The sequence below is a fragment of the Vipera berus genome, assembly GCF_964194415.1.
Source record: "Vipera berus genome assembly, chromosome: 6".
NCBI lineage: Eukaryota > Metazoa > Chordata > Lepidosauria > Squamata > Viperidae > Vipera > Vipera berus.
This window is the reverse complement of record NC_138208.1, coordinates 4,668,334-4,690,958: the sequence shown is the minus strand read 5'-3', so window position 1 is coordinate 4,690,958 and position 22,625 is coordinate 4,668,334. Positions and strand designations below refer to the sequence as shown.

Here is a 22,625-nt window from a genome sequence, read left to right as displayed (position 1 = left end):
ATAACATTCCTTGCCTCTCCACTCTTGTGAGTCAGGTAGATTCCACCAGATTCCAAGGTTTGAGGATTGATGCCGTTAATCAACTTTACCCTACTCCCTGGCTGTTTTCATGCCCGCTTGTCCAACAATCTTAGTAGTTGTGGGAGAAGCAGATACATAAAACAGGCCAGAGAAATGATTGAAGCCTGGGAAAGGGGGCCCTCATCAATCAACAGGAGATGCTGATTTACCCCCAGCTCATGAAGTACTTATGAGGCGAGGGAGTGGCAGCACAAGGAAACAACAGCCAATGACTTAATAGCCAGCCCTCAACACCCCAATCTACGTCTAAAAAGCTCACACAACAGCCCAAAACACTGATGGGCTCCAGCACAAATCCAAAAGCTTGGAAGATAACTTCTCTGGTCTTGGCGATCAACCCAGAACAGATCCTGCAACATTATCCTGGGACATGTATATTCACTTTCATTCATGTCCTGCTCTTGCAATATTTATAAAGAAAGTTAAGATGGCTTCATTTGTTTATTTTAAAAAAAAATCTAGGCTCCTCCTGGTCAAACGAGAAGAATGTAACTCAAAAGTAGGAAAAGCAGAATGTAACTCAAAAGTAGGTGCAGGAAAAAAAATATCTTATCAGCTTATCTACACTGGATAATTCAACAGATAAAAGCAACTAAGGGGATCTAGATTGAAGGACGGCCAATGGTTGCCTTGAACCAAAAAAAAATCTCTTTTCTGTTCTCAGCCACCTCATTTCAAAATACATAAAACATGTGAATTCAGTTCAAAGGCATAATGTATCTTCAAGCAAACAGACGTAGAACTGGGCCCATGTTTACAAGCGGCCTCTAATCCTGAGGACCAGGAGAATGGGTCTCTTAAGGCCGTTATGCTCCTTGTATAAAGTGGAAATTCAGACACAACAATATCGGTCAAGGTAACACAATAGGTCTATTCTGCAGGAACAAATGGAAATCAGATTACTTTAGAGCAGAAGATGGAAATACAGTAAATGGCTGGTAAGGTCAGACAGAAAGTAACCTCATTCATTTCCTAAATCACCATCTCTGTGGAAAGAAAAATTAAGGTAATTTCAATGGCCAATAAATAATGCATGAAATCACTTATATAAGCAGAAGGAGAGCCATCAGGCTAGAAAAACGGAGAAAACATCTTCTAGTTCTAAGTACAACATTAAGTACAAGTGCAGACAAATAGTAAATTCTTCAGACAGAACTGACAGATGATTACGATGATTAGGGGACTGGAGGCTAAAACACAAGGAACGGTGGCTGGAATTGGGTTTGTCTAGCCCAGGGGTAGGCAACCTCGGCTCTTTTACGACTCATGGACTTCAACTCCCAGAATTCCCGAGCCAGCTTGGCTGGCTCAGGAATTCTGGTAGTTGAAGTCCATGAGTCGTAAAAGAGCCGAGGTTGCCTACCCCTGGGCTAGCCTAATGAAGAGAAGGACGAGGGAGGACATGATAGCAGTCTTCCAATATCTCAGGGGCTGCCCCAAAGAAGAGGGAGTCAAGCTGTTCTCCAAAGCACCCGAAGGCAGGACAAGAAGCAACGGATGGAAACTAACCAAGGAGAGAAGCAACCTAGAACTAAGGAGGAATTTCCTGACAGTTAGAACAATTAACCGGTGGAACTGCTTGCCACCAGAAGTTGTGAATGCTCGAACAGTGGAAGTTTTTAAACACTTCATGAGAGCTTCCCCCTATTAATGCAGCCTAGCACTGTGTTGGCTTTTTTGGCAGCTGCAGCACACGGCTGGCTCGTATTTAAGGGATTGTCCACTAGGACTCCGAGATCCCTCTCACAGTTACTGCTACTGAGATAGCTAAGCATCTTACTAAAAGAGTATTTATAAAAAATATTGGAACTATAATTGATTCCAAACTATAATTGATTACAAATTGTAATTTAGTATGAGCTGACAGCTGCAATAAAATGCAAATCAATGTTAGAATGTGCACAAACAGAAGCATGGTTTCCAAAATGTGGAAAAGAAGTAATTCTTGCATTCTGGCTACGGTGCTCTAAGATTCGTGCTCCCTTGAACAGGTTCACAAAAGAGCAGCAATCAGGATACAAAAAATAAGATTTCTTGAGAGACCCAGAAAGAGAGAAAAGTTGAGGAGAGAGATGACAAGAAAGGGAATTTAATAGCCCTCTCTAAAAACCCCAAAAGATGGCACACGGAGAAGGTCAAATCTCTTCTCTTTCATTCCAGTAATGGCTTAGGAAGATGGATGCTGACTGAACATTAGAACTTTTTAGCAGTAAAAGCAGCTTGAGGGTGGAACCAATTACTCAGAAATGTGGGTTGCTTCCATTGGAGGCTCTTGAGCAGAGACCAGCCAGTCACCTTGTGGGGGCTCTTTAAAGTTTGACTCCTTCTGATGGGAGTAAGGGGTGTGTGTGTCTCTTTGAGTAACTCTTCTTTTCTGTTGTGGCTCCTGCCCTCTGGAATATCTTGCCCCCCCCAAAGAGAGCATATGGGCTATTTTCCATCAGCTACCTCCAAAGTGCCACATTTCCATTGGGGCCCCAGGCTAGCTGGCACAAACCTCCAAGTGGCCTCAACGACTCTCTGAAAAGAATGCAAATGACCAGCGGTCTTGCAAGCAATATACACCCTTCCATTCCCCACCATCAGAACTGCTCCCATCCTTTTGAACTTCTCGTAGGCCTTGGAAGACATGGCTGTGCCAACTAGCCAGGGGCCCCAATGGAGATGTGGCACTTTGGAGGTGGCTTATGGAAAAAATAGCCCATCTGCTCTCTGGGCACACTTTGCTACCTCCTTCTCCGTCCTGCCTATTTGCATTTCTAAATGTGAAGGTTCTTTATTCTTGTTGGTAATGTCCCAAAGGTGCTTTTTCAAGAGGCAACTGGACTTCCTCGTTTTTGCTTTGAAGATGTTTCGCTTCTCATCCCAGAAGCTTCTTCAGCTCTGACTAGAATAAGGAAATGGAAGGATTTATACTCCTTGCAGACAGCTGGTCATTTGCCTTCTTTGGGAGAGTCGTTGAGGCCACCTGGGGGTTTGTCTGTGACCTCAGAGTCACTTGAGTGGTGCAAATGGGTGTGTGGAGCCTTCTTGGAATTGCTGAAAGGACTATGTTGAGGAGCTGTGCTTTCGGCTGGATATTTTCTGCCTTGTGCAGGTGACCGTGAGGACACAGATAAACCTCCAAGTGGCCTCAACGACTCTCTAAAAAGAATGCAAATGACCAGCGGTCTGCAAGCAATATAAACCCTTCCATTCCCCACCATCCAGTCAGAGCTGAAGAAACTTCTTGGATGAGAAGCGAAACGTCTTCAAATAAGAAAAGAAAAGAAAAGAAAAAAGAAAAGAAAAGAAAGCTTGAAAAAGCACTTTTGGGACAACTGTGACCTGGATGACTGGGATCCTCCATAAACATTCTTCCTGTAATGTTTTATTCTGCAAGTTATTCATTGTCTGTAAGTCACCCAGAGTCACCTTTGGCAAGATGGTTGGCCTGTAAGTTTGATAAATAATAATAATAGTTCCTGGCCGATGGTCAAGAGCATCTCTGACTTAAGTTTAATAAGCCTTCTATCCATATTGTTTGGAGAGGCGGAAAATAACCCCAAAGTCAAACTCACTTAATGACCGTCTCACTTAGCAACAAACTTTTTGGGCCTAGTCATAAGTCAAGGACTATTATGAGGCGACAAGAGGCTGTTGGCATGAAGGGCTTCAAAGGGAATTGGGTGAGGTTGTATCTGATTAAACCACGTACGGCTGGTTTTATCTCATTAAAGCGGCGTGCTATATTTAAGGGGAAAGAAACACACTTACTTCTTCCTAACATCTGTTTTTCCCTTTTCTCCCTGCTCACGTATCTCTTCCAGGATGTATCTCTCTAAATGAAACTTTACAACTTCCAGGTGTTCCAAACCAGAGCCAGCATTTGAAAAATAACAGATATCTACTGGATTTCTTGTGTCCTCTGTCTGTACATGTCAACCGTCAGGTGTCAAGAAACACTTTTTTTTTTCATATTAGACTCTTTTCTGTTACGCCAATAAAGGCCTTTAGCCAGAGAAAAAGACAGGAAACTGAAGCACTTATGAGAGAAACAGGACTTTTATTTGTAATAAATCTCAAATACAAGACTGGTAGGTGTCAATAGTCCAAAATATATCTCAAGGTCCTATCTTTGCAGGCACACAAATGTGGCCAAAGCAATTCTCAATTGTTTTTCCCCCCCCCTAAAATTCCCCTTTTGGGAAGATGTCTTTTGGATAGATGAAGCAAAATTAGAACTTTTTTGTCTGTCACAGAAAGACAAAAAAATGATGCTTTTTTGGAAAAGAACCTCAACCCTACAAGTGTCTTGGATCTGTGCAGAAGATTAATGAAGACAGCTCTTGTCCCAGAGTTGTGGCTGGAGGTTTCGAAGAAGAGATTAATCCAGAATGGTATAGGGCCAGGGTCTTCAAACTTGGCCCTTTTATGACTTGTGGACTTCAACTCCCAGAATTCCTCAGCCAGGCATGCTGGCTGAGGAATTCTGAGAGTTGAAGTCCACAAGCAGGGGTCTTCAAACCTGGCCCTTTTATGACTTGTAGACTTCAACTCCCAGAATTCCTCAGCCAGCATTGAAGTCTACAAGTCATAAAAAGGCCAGGTTTGAAGACCCCTGGTATAAGGTCTCCTGCTTAAGCAGGGGGTTGGACTAGAGGTCCTCCAAGGTCCCTTCCAACTCTGTTATTCTGTATTCTGGAGCCAAGCAACCAGCCTTTGAACCCCTTACAATCCAATTCCACCACACAGCCCACCAGAGACAGCACCGACCTCAAACAATCCACGCAAGCCCCCTTCCCACCAGCAGTTCACCCCAATGACCCTGACTTGATGTAACCTCCCCATCACAAAATCCATCACAAGACCCTCACTGATGACTCACACCTGACCCGTCACAAGACCCTCACGTGACACACCCACACCTGAAGCCCTTATCAACAGAACATTGACATCCCCTCAACTCCGCTCAAGATGTCACCAAGCCTGGTAACGAAATGTTTGGAAACCAACCCACAAGCTCAGAGAATGAAGCTTCATCCTCATCCTACACCTGATCCATCACAGACCCTCACTCAACACACCCACACCTGAAGCCCTTATCAACAGAAGAACACCAACACTGACATCCCCTCAACTCCGCTGAAGATGTCACCTAGCCTGGTAGCCAAACGTTCAGAAACCAACCCAGAAGCTTGGAAGACGAACCGCCACCTCACCGAACATAATGCCCAGACTTAGAAACTCTTTCTGAGAGTCATTGAAGTCACTTTGAGGTTCTTCTGCACCCTCAGAGACATCTGAGTCAGAGTGCAAACGGGTGTGGAAGCTTCTTGGAACTGCTGAAAGGACTGTGTTGTAAACCGGAAATAGGTGGTGTCGTATCCCTTCCCCTCTGTTGAGAGGGAGGGGGCCGTTCAGTCTTAATGTAGATGGTTAACAACATCAAATTCCTGAGTGTGCAGTTCACAAGTAGGCTGGCTTGGTCGCTCAACAGCGAGACACCGGTGAAGCGGGCCCAGCGGCGCCTGCGTTTTCTGCGTCGCACGAGAAAAGCGCATCTTCCTTCCCCCGTCCTGACCACTTTCTACGGAGGGACGATCGAGAGCATCCTGTCGTACGGCATCGCAGTCTGGTTTGGAAGCATCCCTGCTTCGGACAGGACGGCGATGCGGAGAGTGGCGAGGACGGCAGAAAAGATCATTGGCAGTTCCCTCCCTTCCATCCAGGACACGGCACACAAGCGTTGCTTGAGCAAGGTCCGCAAGATTGTCTGGGATGCTACACACCCTCTTCACAACCTGTTTTCCTTGTTCCCTTCTGGGAGGAGGGGGCTCCGTGGTATCGGAAGCAGAACATCCAGATTCAGCCACAGCTTTGTTCCATACAGTGTCACCCTTGTGAACTCTCAAAGCTTCCTCCTTCCGTTATGCATTCAAGTTGGTCAGTGAACAATATTTATGTTATGTAAGGGTGTAGGTCTATACATATGTTGTATGTAGTATGTTTTAAATGTGTGTTGTGTATGTGTACACTTTGAGAGGAAGCAACTAAATTTCATTTTTAATGTGTGCCACTGTGCCCCCAGGGGAAAAAATGACAATAAAGGTTATCTAATCTCTTTTGACCCTCTTTCAAACCAATGGTCCTCTCTGTCCAGAATGTGGCCTTCGCAATCTTTAAAATGCAGATGGGTCGCTGAATCGTGTCCTGATGGTACCTTTGGGATACCCGTGACCTGGATGACTGAGAATCTCCACAGGCATCGGGTAACCCCTAGACATGCCCAACACATGTTCACACAACACATGTTTAAGAGAGCTGCAGCAAGTTGCCAGTCAGCAGGAAGGAACTAATAGAAAAACACAGCTGAAGTGCTGCTGGACGTTCTCAATTGTTCTCTCTGGAGATGTTCCCAGTTCAAAAATCCCCCACCCCCAGTTTGTTAAAAAAATATCTGGAATTTGGATGGAAGTAATTACCAGTCAAAAAGACTAGGGTAACTTGGGAGAAGCTTTCACAGCCAAGTCAGATCCCAAGTCAGATATAAAAGATTAAATTTTTTATTTTTATGTCCTACAAGCACATCATACCCTTTCTCTAGAGGAAAAAATTCTATTTCTGTACAGAACATACTTTACCTAATTTGAAAACGTCCTACTTAAATTGCTCTAATGTGTTCTCCCTACTGCTGAATATTAATTGTTCTTTGTTTTATTCGGTGCATTAAACTCTTGGGGGTATTAAGGGTTTCAGTTAATTCTTCAGCTCCTACTGTGATGTTCTTCTCAAGATTCTTCCACATAGCCACAATCCATGTAATTTTATGGTACAGATGGACACCGGCTAATAGGAACGTTTCCTGCCTTCTACCTAATAAGGTCCCTGATGGGGTCTATACAGAACAGTCTGTGGTAGGGATGTCCGACCTTGGTAGCTTTGAGGCTTTGGGACTTCAACTCCCAGAATTCCCCAGCCAACCGATTTATTGCTAAGCAGCCTATGCACAGAGATCTTCTTAAAACAGTCGGCACCTGCCTGGAATTAGGTAAGAGTCCACAGAATCCAAGGAAGGCTGGACATAGCCCACTGCTGGCTATGCAGGGATTCTAGGCTGATTCCTCTTTTGACTCCGCCTCATTCTCTCCCTCCTTTATCTACCCAGATAACGTCATTGCCCTGCCTCCCATCACAATGCCATACCCTGCCATCTTGAATGATTCTGACACATACCCTGTCCGCTCAGCTGGCCAGCACCATTTAGGCTTGCTCTGAACCAGGACCTTTTTTTTTTTAACCTATTTCAAAAACTGGAACACGTTAGAAAAAAAACCAACAATTCGGCGTTTCCCGTAACCGGGATCGATAATTCAAAACCGCAGCTGACAAAAACAAAGCATGTACCATCTTGATCTTTTAACCATCTTCACTAGAGGGTGGACTAGAGGGGGAAGTCAGCATGAAGCTGAATCTTACTGGCCGGGGGAATTCTGGGAGTTGTAGTCCACCCATCTTCCAGTCGCCAACGTTGAGAAACACTGATCTAAGTAAACGACTTGGCTACCCATCGTGGGGTGTGTGTGTGGGGGGGAAAATCTTTGTTAGAGGGAGGGATCCAGGAGACCAGGGCACGGCACAATTTGAAACTCTTCTCCTAACGACCCACGGTCCCTTCCCCACATTTAATAAGCCTAGGAGGAGGGGGAGGGGGATGTTGGCAAGTCTGCTGCCAAAAAGGACGGCGCCCTGGTTAAAAGATAAAGATGTAACCAGCATTGATTATATATGTGTGTTAATAGTCACAGCACGCTGACTGGATTATCTGCTAAATAATTAACGCCCCACATTATTGTCAGCAGGTGCTATTTAATTGGTAATTTCTGCCAGGATGAAGCAGGCCGTCCTTAAACATGAATCTAATAGAGTGGAGAGAAAAAAAGAGAAGAATTTTGGCCGTCTGAAACTTTCAATCGTAAGAATAATATCTGTGAGTAATAAGTTCAGAAGGCAAAGAGTCTGAGTTTTGGATTTGGGGGGCCTTTTGCCCATTTAGGTGGCGTCTATGGACTTACAACAATTCAGTGACCGTTCAAAGTTACCACAGCACAGAAAAAAGTGACTTAGGACCACTTTTCAGAGTTACAACCGTTGCAGCATCCTCGCGGTCACGTGGTCAAAATTCAGACGCTTGGCAACTGACTCATATTTATGACGGTGGCCGTGTCCCGGGGTCCTGTGATCCACTTTTGCGACCTTCCGACAGGAAAAGTCAACGGGGAAGGCGCAATCACTTAACAACCGTGATACTAACTTAACAACTGCAGTGATTCACTTAACAACCGTGGCAAGAAAGGTCGTGAAATGGGAGAAAACTCACTTAACAAATGTCTCATGTTAGCAACAGACATTTTGGGCTCCACTGTGGTCGTAGATCGAGGACCCCCTGTACTCCCAACCAAGAATTTAGCAAAAGCTCCATTCCAAGCTGAAATTCCATCTTTCAAGACTTGCTTACTTCTAGTCAAACTTTATCTTCTTGCTAATTAAAAATGAATGCCGTTCCCGTTTATTTATTATCGTATGACATATCATGCATGGACTACCAATATCTATTAACATAAACACAATAAAATATAAATGTTAAAAGGATTTATATTCAAATATCAATATCTAGGCCATCTAATCTAGGCCACAGAATCAAGATCATGTGAAGTGTTACTACCACTTTAAAATGCCTTGCTAAGACCACACTTGGAATACTGCATCCAGTTTTGGTCACCACGATGTAAAAAAGATGTTGAGACTCTAGAACGAGTGCAGAGAAGAGCAACAAAGAGGATCAGGGGACTGAAGGCTAAAAGATATAAGGAATGGTTGCTGGAATTGGGTATGTCTAGTCTAATGAATTGAGGCCTTTGAGCTATGGTGCTGGAGAAGACTCTTGCGAGTCCCTTGGACTGCAAGGCGATCAAACCAGTCAGTCCTAGAGGAGATCAACCCTGACTGCTCTTTAGAAGGCCAGATCCTGAAGCTAAAAATCAAATACTTTGGCCACCTAATGAGAAGGAAGGACTCACTGGAGAAGAGCCTCATGCTGGGAAAGATTGAGGGCAAGAGAAGAAGGGGACGACAGAGAATGAGGTGGCTGGATGGAGTCACTGAAGCAGGAGGCGTGAGCTTAAATGGACTCCAGAAGATGGTAGAGGACAGGAAGGCCTGGAGGAACATTGTCCATAGGGTCGCGATGGGTCGGACACGACTTCGCAGCTAACAACAACAGTCTAATGAAGAGAAGGACGAGGGGGGACAAGACAGCAGTCTTCCAATCTCTCAGGAGCTGCCCCAAAGAAGAGGGAGTCAAGCTATTCTCCAAAGCACCTGAAGGCAGGACAAGAAGCAACGAATGGAAACTAATCAAGGAGAGAAGCAACCTGGAATTAAGGAGAAATTTCCTGGCAGTGAGAACAATTAACCAGCGGAACAACCTGCCTCCAGAAGTGGTGAATGTTCCAACACCGGAAGTTTTTTAGAAGAGAGTGGAGGCAGGTTGTTCCACTGGTCCCTTGTTCCAAGTGTCAGGAAATTTCTCCTTAGTTCCAGGTTGCTTCTCTCTTTGGTTAGTTTCCATCCGTTGCTTTTTGTCCTGCCTTCGGGCGCTTTGGAGAATAGCTCAATCTTCTGTTATTTTAGCAGTCTCAATAAAGGTAAGTTGTAGCGTTGATTCCCTGGTCTTCTCTACCTAGTGAGGCTGACACAGGGTGACTTTTAAGTCAGCCACTCTTTCTCAACCCAACCTACCTCAAAACCTGGGGGGGGGGGGAATAAGAGAAAGGAGCAATCGCGTATGCTGGTTTGAGCTCCTAAAAGGCAGGCAAAATATGAACCATGCAATAAATAATAGATTATTTGCAGAATAAAGTTGCAGTAGGTCAGGGGTCTTCAAACCTGGCCCTTTGATGACTTGTGGACTTCAACTCCCAGAATTCCTCAGCCAGGCATGTCTGGCTGAGGAATTCTGGGAGTTGAAGTCCACAAGTCATCAAAGGGCCAGGTTTGAAGACCCCTTGCAGTAGGTTTTTATCTGCATAAGGGAGACGGCCTGGGTGCACCACCTATATGGGAATATAAATTTTTATTGAACAGAAATGTATATATAATGAGACCAGGAGTGTTATTATATTGTCTTATTTAAATCTTTTATTACTTGGTTGTTTTTTTGTACACTGAGAGCTTCTGCACCGGAGACAAATTCCTTGTGTGTCCAATCACACTTGACCAATATTCTGTTCTTTTTTTTTCTCTGTTCTAGATTCATAGTAGTAAATTCAAAATCCTTAACCCCACTTAGTTGAAGAAAGTATCTTCTTTATGTTTATAAAATGTTTATTTGATATTATTGCAATGCAGCTATTTTGGGGGTGTTCTCCCCTCTTTTTTTAAAAAAAGTGCAACAGATAATTACATTTTCAAAACGTGGGAATGTAAGGGCTTTTACAGTATCTGCAATAAAAACATTAACCTTAAATGACAAATAACAATGTTTCAGTAATCAACTGATGGAATATTAAAATTTAGGAACTGACCTGACGCTCGTCTCGTAAACCGGTTAATCACAGGAGCTAAAAGAAAGGAAAGACAACAGACAGGGCATTAGTCACTTTCAAAGTAAAAAATACACGTGCAGTTTTCCAAGCTATGTGAACGCGGTTTTTCATAAATTATAATTATCGCAATTCATCTCCATAAATGGCTGCTAAAATTTAAAGTCCCGCCTGGAATGCAATTGTTCCAACTGATTTTTTGGGTGGGGAAAAATAATAAATTCAAAGGAATGAGAAAAAAGTAACAAGGGGAAGAAAGGGAGGAACAGAAAATCAAATATTAAAATTCCACTTTGATGTTCACTTCTCTTTTATCTCTCCAAGCAACAGCAACCGTTCCTGGTCTTCGGAACGAAACCCTATTCCTTCACAAAATTTGAAAATGTCATTCCTTTCACTTTTATGTGCATAAGTTTTAATTGAAATGTAGAACAATCAATCAGCCCTTTGCCTCCAACACAAACTGCCTGTCTCAAAAACCCATCCTAAGATTGGAAAACTACATCCAGGCAGTCCTCAACAATGGAGCCCAAAATTTATGTTGCTAAGTGAGGAATTTGTTAAGTGAGTTTTGCCCCATTTTACGACTTTTTTTGCCACAACTGTTAAGTGAACCACTCCAGTTGTTAAGTTAGTAACACAGTTGTCGATGATGATGATGATGATGATGATAAAAAATGTTGGAAGGGACTTTGGAGGTCATCTAGTCCAACCCCCTGCTCAGGCAGGAAACCTTGGCTCTTTTATGACTCATGGACTTCAACTCCCAGAATTCCTCAGCCAGCCACGCTGAGGGGAAAGGGAGAGGTTTCCAAGCTGAGCCATGCCGGCTCAGGAATTCTGGGAGTTGAAGTCCACAAGGCATAAAAGAGCCAAGGTTGCCTACCCCTGGCCTAGGCCTAGGCTGCTTTATGACTTGTGGACTTCAACTCCCAGAATTCCTGAGCCAGCCACGCTGAGGGGAAAGGGAGAGGTTTCCAAGCTGAGCCATGCTGGCACAGGAATTCTGGGAGTTGAAGTCCATGAGTCATAAAGCAGCCTAAGCCTAGGCCAGGGGTAGGCAATCTTGGCTCTTTTATGACTTGTGGACTTCAACTCCCAGAATCCCTGAGCCAGCCACGCTGAGGGGAAAGGGAGAGGTTTCCAAGCTGAGCCAGGCTGGCTCAGGAATTCTGGGAGTTGAAGTCCAAGAGTCATAAAAGAGCCGAGGTTGCCTACCCCCACCCTATACCGTTTCAAACAAATACTTCTTTAGTAGGGCCTTTTGTGTTCTGTCCCTACATTTCTCTTTTTGGCTATTGTTTCCATCAGTTTGCCTGGAACAAAGGTTAAACTCTGGTTTATTGTCTTCCAATTCTCCCTAGACTCTTTTTTTAATGATGGATTATGCTTACTACCTTCCAATCCTATGGCACTGATCTGAGTGACAGCTTACATATTTTCGCTAGGACTTCAGCAATTTGGGAGCTGAAGAACCTTCAGGAGCTGACTTGAGAAGCTGTTGAATTGCTAATCTTAGAATATCTTGTTTTGTTACTTCAATTTCAGAATGAAGTGTGTGTGTGTGCGTGTGTGTGCGTGTGTGTGTGTGTGTGTGTTTCCACCTATTCTCCAAAGGACCTGAAGGCAGGAGAAGAAGCAACGGATAGAAACTAATCAAGGAGAGAAGCAATCTAGAACTGAGGAGAAATTTCCTGACAGATAGAACAATTAACCAGCGGAACAACTTGCCTTCGGAAGTTGTGGGTCAGGGGTCTTCGAACTTGGCCCTTTTCGGACTTGTGGACTTCAACTCCCAGAATTCCTCAGCCAGTGTGCCTGGCTGAGGAATTCTGGGAGTTGAAGTCCACAAGTCCTAAAAGGGCCAGGTTTAAAGAGCCCTGTTGTGGGTGCTCTATCACTGGAGGCTTTTAAGAAGAGACCAGACAGCCATTTTGTCTGAAAGGGGTCTCCTGCTTCAGCAGGGGGTTTGACTAGAAGACCTCCAAGGTCCCTTCCAACTCTGTTATTCGGAGGTTCACTCCTGTCTGCACTGGAACTTCTAATCTAGGCAAGCGATCTCTTGAGTGTTTTCAACCAAGCAGAGATTCAACTGTCGGCCGAGGAAGCAAATCCACTTGCTGGCTAATGATCTGATCCATGAACCGGTTGCAGCTTTAAGCCGATTCTGCTCAGACCATGTTGCTCAGCAAGCAGGCAAAGCTCACTCTTTCTACTTTGCCCTCCTGTTTGTTGGCTTGTTCTGATCAGAGGTTCCCAAATGTCTCTTCACTACATTCCTCAAAGTAGATGGTGCTTATAGGTTTGTTGCAGGGGTCCCCAATCTCCGGGCCACGGACCAGCACCGATCCGCACAAACAAGCAAAAGCCCCACCGGCGGGATGCTGGCAGCACACAAAAACACGCACTCTCCGATCCGCGGAAAAACCTCTCTCCACGGAACCGGTCCCTGGTGCCCCAAAAGGTTTGGGGGTGGGAGGGTGGGTGCTGGTTTATTGCATTACTTCATGAATTAATTGCATTAATTATTGCAAACTATTAAACTGAAAACAGACACTGCCACAAAGATTGTGTCTTGGTTAACTTTAATTTAATTTAATTTAATAATTTGATTTCTATACCGCCCTTCTCCCGAAGGACTCAGAGCGGTGAACAGGGCAATACACAGTAAAAATCGAATACAAAAATTAAAAAGCCATTAAACATCATGCCCATAAAATCAATCCATACTAAAATTAAAACTAGTTTTAAAAACCCAACCCCATCCCGTCAGACCAGGCCAGCTTGTTCAAAAAACGTGCGATTTAGATGGGGATAAGCGCCACGGCGCTCCGCCGTGCCCACCGGATCATTTGTGAAAAGCTGAGATTTTGCCCAAAAAAAAAAAGGCAGAACGTCAAAGGCCACACTGCAGGGCCGATGTGTTGGTGTGCAATGAATGTCATGATGCAGTCATGGGGCAGAATTTCCACTGTGATGTTGCCGTGCATCTGCAGCTTGTCCTCAACTTACCACAGTTTGTTTAGTGACCGCGGCATTGAAGAAGTAACTGATGGCCATTTTTGCACACTTATGAGTGTGGCAGCATCCGTCAAAATTCAGACGCTTGGCAACTGACTCACATTTATGACGATCGCCATGTCCCGGGGTCACGTGATCCCCTTTTGCAACCTTCTAGCAAGCAAAATCAATGGGGAATCCGGATTCACTTAATGACCGTGTTACTAACTTAACAACTGCAGCGATTCACTTAACAACTGCGGCAAGAAAGGCTGTAAAATGGGACAAACTCACTTAACAGATGTTTCACTTGGCGACGTAAAAACTTTGGGCTCAATTCTATTCGTAACGCGAGGACCACCTGTCATTTGTCTTCTGACCTTCTGCATTCTGCCTTTCTGTGAAATGGGTCCTTTTAGGGCCGACCATCAAGTCACAGCTGTGATTTCACAAATCGACAGCCACAGCCGGGCCCTGAACTGACCCGTGACTATGTTTCGAAAACTGGACTTGGAGTTGGATGATTGAGGTAGCCACAATAAGTGAAGTTCAATATTAATCAAACCAGCAGCTTCAGATATAATCTGAAAGGAATTAAGAAGCTGTAGTAGGAAAGGCAGTTATTTTCTTCCGAACAGCTTCCACCTTGTAAGCTAATCACTCAACACAATATATAACAATGACAGTTGTGTGTGGAAAACAACACATTTCGGCTCACGGGTATTGCTTTGTGTCCTGCTGAGAAGAACCACAAAGAAGGGCCCTGTTTAAAAAAAAGGACGAATATCCCCTGCATTCATGCTTCGGAAACGAGACCAGTTCAATCCTAAAATCGTAAAAAAGGGGAATGTCTCCAATTCAAGCTCTGTGTTAAAACAGAAGCCCGAGAATAATAGGTGGTTGTTGTTTTTTTTCCAATCTTCTAACATCTTGGACAGAATCTGACCGGTCGACCCAAACTCCACACCTCAAAAAGGGGGAGTAAACTAAAAGTGTCTAAAAAGAGAAACCAAAACAGTTCAGAACAGGAATGAAGAAAGACAATTGTCATACCTGTTGTGTCACAGGGAGGGAGGGAGGGAGGGAGGGAGGGAGGGAAGGAAGGAAGGAAGGAAGGAAGGAAGGAAGGAAGGAAGGAAGGAAGGAAGGAAGGAAGGAAGGGGAAGAAAGGAGGGAAGGAAGGAAGGAAAAGGAAGGAGGGAGGGAGGGAGGGAGGGAGGAAGGAAGGAAGGGAGGGAGGAAAGGAAGGAAGGAAAGAAGGAGGGAGGGAGGCAAGGAAGGAAGGAAGGAAGGAAGGAAGGAAGAGGAAGGAGGGAGGGAGGGAAGGAAGGAAAGAGGGAGGGAGGGAAGGAAGGAAAGAGGGAGGGAGGGAGGAAGGAAAAGGAAGGAGGGAAGGAAGGAAGGAAGGAAGGAAGGAAGGATGAGGAAGAAAGGAGGGAAGGAAGGAAAAGGAAGGAGGGAGGGAGGAAGGAAGGAAGGAAGGATGGATGAGGAAGAAAGGAGGCAAGGAAGGAAGGAAAAGGAAGGAGGGAGGGAGGGAGGGAGGGAGGAAGGGAGGGAGGAAGGAAGGAAGGATGAGGAAGGAAGGAGGGAAGGAAGGAAAAGGAAGGAGGGAGGAAGGAAGGAAGGAAGGAAGGATGAGGAAGGAAGGGAGGAAGGAAGGATGGATGGATGAGGAAGAAAGGAGGGAAGGAAGGAAGGAAAAGGAAGGAGGGAGGGAGGGAGGGAGGAAAAGGGAGGGAGGGAGGGAAGGAAAGAGAAGAAAGGAAAAGGAAGGGAGGAGGGAGGGAAGGAAAGAGGGAGGGAGGAAGGAAAAGGAAGGAGGGAGGAAAGGAAGGAAGGAAAGAAGGAAGGAGGGAGGGAGGCAAGGAAGGAAGGAAGGAAGAGGAAGGAGGGAGGGAGGGAAGGAAGGAAAGAGGGAGGGAGGGAAGGAAGGAAGGAAGAGGAAGGAGGGAGGGAGGGAAGGAAGGAAAGAGGGAGGGAGGGAAGGAAGGAAAGAGGGAGGGAGGGAGGAACGAAAAGGAAGGAGGGAGGGAGGGAAGGAAGGAAGGAAAGAAGGAAGGAGGGAGGGAGGCAAGGAAGGAAGGAAGGAAGGAAGGAAGGAAAAGGAGGGAGGGAGGGAGGGAGGAAAGGCAAAAGTCTGTCAGTTCTGAATTCCAGGTAACTCTAGCAGGGAGCTTTCCGATTAGGGCAGAAAATTAGGTTTGGGATACAAAAATAACAGATGAAGAGCGATTCCGAAGTGCTTCCGTGCAAGGTTTTCCACTGGGTCATCGCCCATCTCAGCCCAAGATTTTACAGAAAGGGTTTCAGATATCAAACACCTACTTCAACTCCACCATTTTCCCCCACCCGATTTTAAAGCCTTTTCTTTCCGCAGAAAGCGCCAGAAGGAACAACCGCCCCAGGCCTTTGACAGGTAGCCTGAAAAAGCCACCCAGAGACCACTCGGATAACATTTCTTAGCCACCGCAGAGGCAAGGCACCACCTACAAACAGACGTGCGAAGTATAAACCACCTGCCAAGCATCTGAATTTGGATCACACCAAGCATGCTACAAAGGTCGTTAAGTGTGAAAAGTGGTCGTAAGTCACTTTTTCCCAGTGCCGTTTTAAGCTTGAACGATCGCTAAATGAACTTTTTTGTAAGTTGAGGACTGCCTGTATTCCACACCGGAGGCTTCTAAGAAGAGACTGGACAGCCATTTGTCTGAAATGGTATCGCGTTTCCTGCCTGAGCAGGGGGTTGGACTAGATGACCTTCAGGGTACCCTTCCAACTCTGGTATTCTGTATCAATTAATCGGAAGAACGGCTCGCCTCCAGAACATGTGGCTGCTCCATCGCTGGAGGCTTTTAAGAAGAGATTGGACAACCGTTTGTCTGAATTGGTATAGGATCCCCTACTTGAGCCAGGGGGTTGGACTTGATGACCCCCACCCCCCCCCAAGGTCCCTTCCAATTCTGTTATTCTTTTATTCCAATACTAAATGACATGCAAATTAACAAAACTATTTTTTGTAGCATGTCATGTTGACTTTTGTTTATAAAATCCAGCAGTATAGATGGTGCAGTAAGTGTGTTTTGTGCTTAGTTGAAGGCCGTTCCAACCCCTGGGTGCTCCGTATTTTCAGTCGAGAACAGTTTTAATTCGCTTTTTTTTTCAATTGCATTGATTATTGCCCCTTCCCCCAATGACTTTAAAACCCCTGGGACTGGTTTCTTTACCCCAGATCTTTCCTAACCGCAACCCCGTTAAATTAATTGCACAGAAAGACAGGGTCTGGTCCAAATTCACATACTAAGACTGAAATAAGATTTAAATCCAGGCCATTCCAGCCTTCGCTAAGAGGGCAGGAGAAACCAGCAAAATATATATTCTTTTCTTCCTTGGAACCTTCCTCCTCTGCTGATAGGCACGAGAAATGTAAAGTTTACGGAGGCTCAAAACTTAAGAGAGAACTTTTATAAAATGTTTTATAGGTGGCAATAAATCCTAAAAAATTAGCAAGTATGTATCCGAACTGCCAGCCCAAATGTTGGAGGTGTGGCGGTGAAGATGCAACGTATTTTCATATATGGTGGACCTGTAAAAAGGTTAAAGCTTTTTGGATTAAAATTTGGTGGAACATGCAAAAGATATTCAAGAAAAGGATAAAGTTTTGTCCGCAACTGTTTTTTACTGGGCATTATTACTGATACTACTGCTGTGGACATTAAGCTGATGTTGAACTTAATTACGGCAGCGAGACTTTTAGTAGCGCAATATTGGAAGAAGGAAGAACTGCCGACTATAGAAGAATGGACTTTAAAAGTCTCCAATCTGGCGGAAATGGCAAAGATTTCAGCGTACTTGAAAGATCAATCGCAACAGAGATATATTGTGGAGTGGAGAAGATGGATTGATTATATCCAGAATAAATATGGGACTAAAAAGTTTCATCTAGCGTTTGAATAAGTACTGATGTGATATTTATATTGCTTGTAGTTATTTTATAAGAGTTAAAGTGCGATAGATTTAATATTTTATTGTTGTTGGCATAAGGTAGACTATGATTGCTTGTATTTTTATACCCTGTATTGAGCTCTAGAAGGGACGCGGTGGCTCAGTGGGTTAGGACGCTGAACTTGTCGATCAGAAGGTCGGCAGTTTGACGGGTCGAATCCCGAGTGCCGCGTAGCAGAGTGAGCGCCTGTTACTCGTCCCAGCTTCTGCCAACCTAGCAGTTCGAAAGCACGTAAAAAAAAATGCAAGTAGACAAATAGGGACCACTACGGTGGGAAGGTAACAGCGTTCCGTGCTAGTCATGCCGGCCACATGACCACGGAGACGTCCTTGGACAAGCGCTGGCTCTTCGGCTTTGAAACGGAGATGAGCACCGGCCCCTAGAGTCGGAAACGACTAGCACGCATGTGCGGGGGAACCTTTACCTTTATTGAGCTCTGGGAATTCGGGGAGGGGGGAGGGGGAAGGGAAGGAGGTGTTGGGGAGGGTTGGGGAGAGGGGAGGGGGTTGGGAGGGGTTTTGTCTTTTTAAAAAAATGTATTGAAACTTTTCAATAAAAAAAAAACCTCTTGGGGACGGGGAAAAAAAATTCAACGCACACGCTGGCATTCCTGAGAAGGTTTTGGACCCCAGGAAAGGAATCATAGCGCTGAGAGAAATGTAATAGCGAAAGAAAAGAAAAGACAAATCAGCTTTGGTTACAGGACTGACTTGCCAAATGATGCTACCACCCCATTTCTGTGCTGGCGAGTAGTTTTAAGGGCTAACGACTCCAGCTGCGTTGGGATGCCTCGTAGTGTAGCAGCAAAAAGCCAACAATTTGTGGTTTTCTGGAGATAAAACGCAGGAGGAGGCACGTCTCATTTTAACAGGTCTGATCGCTGCACTACAACGCGGTGTGTGTTTTGGGGAGTGTGGCCTTTTACTCTTTCAGAGAGGCTGTGGTGTGCTATTGTTTCGTTGCCAGGGAGACCGATGTGCGTCATCAAAAGAGCCGAGCACCCATGAGCATGCCACCTTTTCCTTAAGATCTACCCAAACCAAAGAGCTTCTAAATTAAGGCGTCGTTTCCTTCGCTATTCCGGGGGACCCTTCCGAGCAAATGCGCAGACTGGAAATTTTGAATTGCGAGTCATCTGTAGAATCAGCGGCCAAAGATTAGAGGGGTGTACATCAATAAGCAGATAAGATAAGATGGGATGGGATGGGATGAGATGGGATAGGACAGGATAGGATAGGATAGGATGCTGAATAGGATAGGATAGGATAGGATAGGATAGGATAGGATAGGATAGGATAGGATAGGATAGGATAGGATGTAGGATAGGATGTAGGATAGGATAGAATGTAGAATAGAATAGAATAGAATAGAATAGAATAGAATAGAATAGAATAGAATAGAATAGAATAGAATAGAATAGAATAGAATAGAATAGAATAGAATAGAATAGAATAGAATAGAATAGAATGGAACAGAGGATAGGATAGGATAGGATAGGATAGGATAGGATAGGATAGGATAGGATAGGATAGGATAGGATAGGATAGGATAGAATGCAGGATAGAATGCAGGATAGGATAGGATAGGATGTAGGATAGAATAGAATAGAATAGAATAGAATAGAATAGAATAGAATAGAATAGAATAGAATAGAATAGAATAGAATAGAATAGAATAGAATAGAGGATAGGATAGGGATAGGGATAGGGATAGGGATAGGATAGGATAGGATAGGATAGGATAGGATAGGATAGGATAGAATAGGATACAGAATAGGAGAGGATAGGATATAGGAGAGGAGAGGATAGAATGCAGAATAGGACAGGACAGGACAGGATAGATGTTTATTGTCACACACTGGCACAATTAAAAAAATGAAATTCTGATGCCCATATAAAGATATATACTACACACACACACACACAAATCACAGACCATTTAGAATACATAGTGGAAAAAAGAGTCTTGAGTCTTGATACTATACGGTGCAAGGCTATTACAGAATCTAGTTGTTTTGCTTCGGATACGACAAAGCCTCTTCCCAGAAGGTAACTAGGAAAACCAGTCACGGAGAGGATGTGTAGCGTCCCAGACAATAGTGCAGACCCTGGTCAAGCACACAACGTATCTCACTTGCCAAATCCAGTCTGAACATCTGGCTGACTGTGCGATGAATAATAATAATAATAATAATAATAATAATAATAATAATAATAATAATAACAACAACAACAACAACAACAACAATAATAATAATAATAATAATAATAATAATAATAATAAGAAGAAGAAGAAGAAGAAGAAGAAGAAGAAGAAGTAGTAGTAGTAGTTGGAAGGGACCTTGGAGGTCTTCTAGTCCAACCCCTTGGCCAGGCAGGAAACCCTATAGCATTTCAGACAAATGGCTGTCCAATCTCTTCTTAAAAACTTCCAGTGTTGGAGCATCCACAGCTGCTGGAGGCAGGTAGTTCATCTGGTTAATTGTCCTCACTGTCAGGAAGTTTCTCCTTAGTTCCAGGTTGCTTCTCTCCTTGATTACTTTGCATCCATTGCTTCTAAGAGAGAGAGTAAATCCAAGCTTGCCGGGCCCTGCCGTACACAATTGGTACTATAGGCAGGCAGCTGAAGCCAAAGTTATAACTCTTTAGTGATAAAGGGCAATTTTGAAAATTGGTTTGTTCTTGTGTTTTCACCACGGTACTTTTTTACTGGTACTATCAGCACTAGATTTTGACTTTTTTTTTCCATAAGAAAATTGCTTTCCCATTGAATTCTTAAAGAGTCAAAAGTGTAGTAGCAGGTTTAAATTTAGCATGCATATTTTTACGTACAGGCTACTGCTCAGAATTAATGTGAAACGTAACAGTTATCTGGAATTAAGCGAGCCTCATTCTTTGCAGCAATTTAAAATATAATTCGAGCTTGTAGCGCGGTCCCTAATTTATTGGGAATAAGAAGCGTGAAATTCAGTGGGATTGCTTAATGAAAGAGGTCAGGATTATACTGTTTACATTATGTTTGATAAAAGAGATGCTCAGCCTATCCAGCACATTTTGTTCCAATACGCTTCGGAAGTCGAGGATAATCCTTCAAGTATTTGAATACGGATAATGTAGACAATTTCAAGTAGGCTTCCCAACTACTGTATTTTATTCACAGCTTTTTGCAGTTTTTTAACAAGCCATTTTCAGAACTTGGGAAGATGAAATATCCTGCTTTAAAAAAAAAGGAATGGCACTACTATACGGTTATTCTGCATAGTTTGAGATTATATCTGATATCTTTATGCTATAAAAAACACCAAGTCAAAATGTTCTCAGTAGCTAATATCAAATGATAGCATTTGGCCCTGCTTGCCGGCCAACTTTTCAAAGATTGGAAATGAACAAAACTAAAACTAAAGTATTTGTTCTTAGTACAAAAAAAAATGGTAAGGTGGGTGTTTGTGTGGAAAGTAATGCTGAAAAACAAGCATTCACAACATCTACGTGCCATTCAAAAGAGACAATCCACAAGTCTAAAAGGAAACAAAAAGACCAAAACACTTCCCCACCCACAATCAGATGAGCATTAACACCAACAACGATCAAGTAAACAATATCCCAATTAAGGAATCACCAACTTAGACAAACAAGCTAAGAATAGAATAGAATAGAATAGAAAATTAAGAATAGAATAGAATAGAATAGAATAGAATAGAATAGAATAGAATAGAATAGAATAGAATAGAAAATTAATAGAATAGAATTACAGAATAGAATAGAATAGAATAGAATAGAATAGAATAGAATAGAAAATTAATAGAATAGAATTACAGAATAGAATAGAATAGAATAGAATAGAATAGAATAGAATAGAAAATTAATAGAATAGAATAATAGAATAGAATAGAATAGAATAGAATAGAATAGAATAGAATAGAATAGAATAGAAAATTAATAGAATAGAATTACAGAATAGAATAGAATAGAATAGAATAGAAAATTAATAGAATAGAATTACAGAATAGAATAGAATAGAATAGAAAATTAATAGAATAGAATTACAGAATAGAATAGAATAGAATAGAATAGAATAGAATAGAATAGAATAGAATAGAATAGAATAGAATAGAATAGAATAGAAAATTAATAGAATAGAATTACAGAATAGAATAGAATAGAATAGAATAGAATAGAATAGAATAGAATAGAATAGAATAATTGGAAGTAACCTTGGAGGTCATCTAGTCCAACTCCCTGCTCAGTCAGGAAACCCTATATCATTTCAGACAAATGGCTGTCCAGTCTCTTCTTAAAAACTTGCAGTGTTGGAGCATTCACAACTTCTGGAAGCAGGTTGTTCCACTGGTTAATTGTTCTGTCAGGAAATTTCTCATTATTTCTAGATTGGTTCTCTCCTTGATTAGTTTCCATCCGTTGCTTCTTGTCCTGCCTTCAGGCGCTTTGGAGAATAGCTGGACTCCCTCTTCTTTGGGGCAGCCCCTGAGATATTGGAAGACTGCTATCATGTCCCCCCTCACCCTTCTCTTCATTAAACTAGACATAACCAATTCCAGCAAACGTTCCTTGTATGTTTTAGCCTCCAGTCCCCTGATCACCTTAGTTGCCCTTCTCTGCACTCTTTCTAGAGTCTCAACATCTTTTTTACATCCAAAACTGGATGCCGTATTCAAAGTGTGGCCCTACCAACAACTCCCTAATCAAGGAATCTCCAAGATCATTCCCACCAACACTGAGAGAGCAAGAATAAACCCCTGCTCCCTTCTCGGTCTGATGACGTTACCTAGTATGGTAATCAAACGTCTGCAAGAAAAATCACCAAGCTCAGAGAGCACTAACAACCCACAGAAAATAAGATATTTTAGGACAATGCTTAGCGATCTTGGTTGGTGAATTCTGGGAATTAAAGTGGTCACAGCTGAGAAACCCTGTTCTAGGATACCAAGACAAACC

General features: G+C 43.3%; 1 protein-coding gene across 2 annotated transcripts in view; it reads right to left on the bottom strand.

The window, feature by feature from the left end:
• Positions 1-22,625, bottom strand: part of PRKAR2B (protein kinase cAMP-dependent type II regulatory subunit beta) — a 62,138-nt gene that overhangs the window by 22,753 nt on the left and 16,760 nt on the right. For both annotated transcript variants that reach the window (XM_081330696.1, XM_081330697.1), the window contains exon 2: positions 10,647-10,682. In XM_081330696.1, coding sequence (XP_081186822.1) covers positions 10,647-10,682 — 36 coding nt within the window. The remainder of the gene's footprint in view (positions 1-10,646; positions 10,683-22,625) is intronic.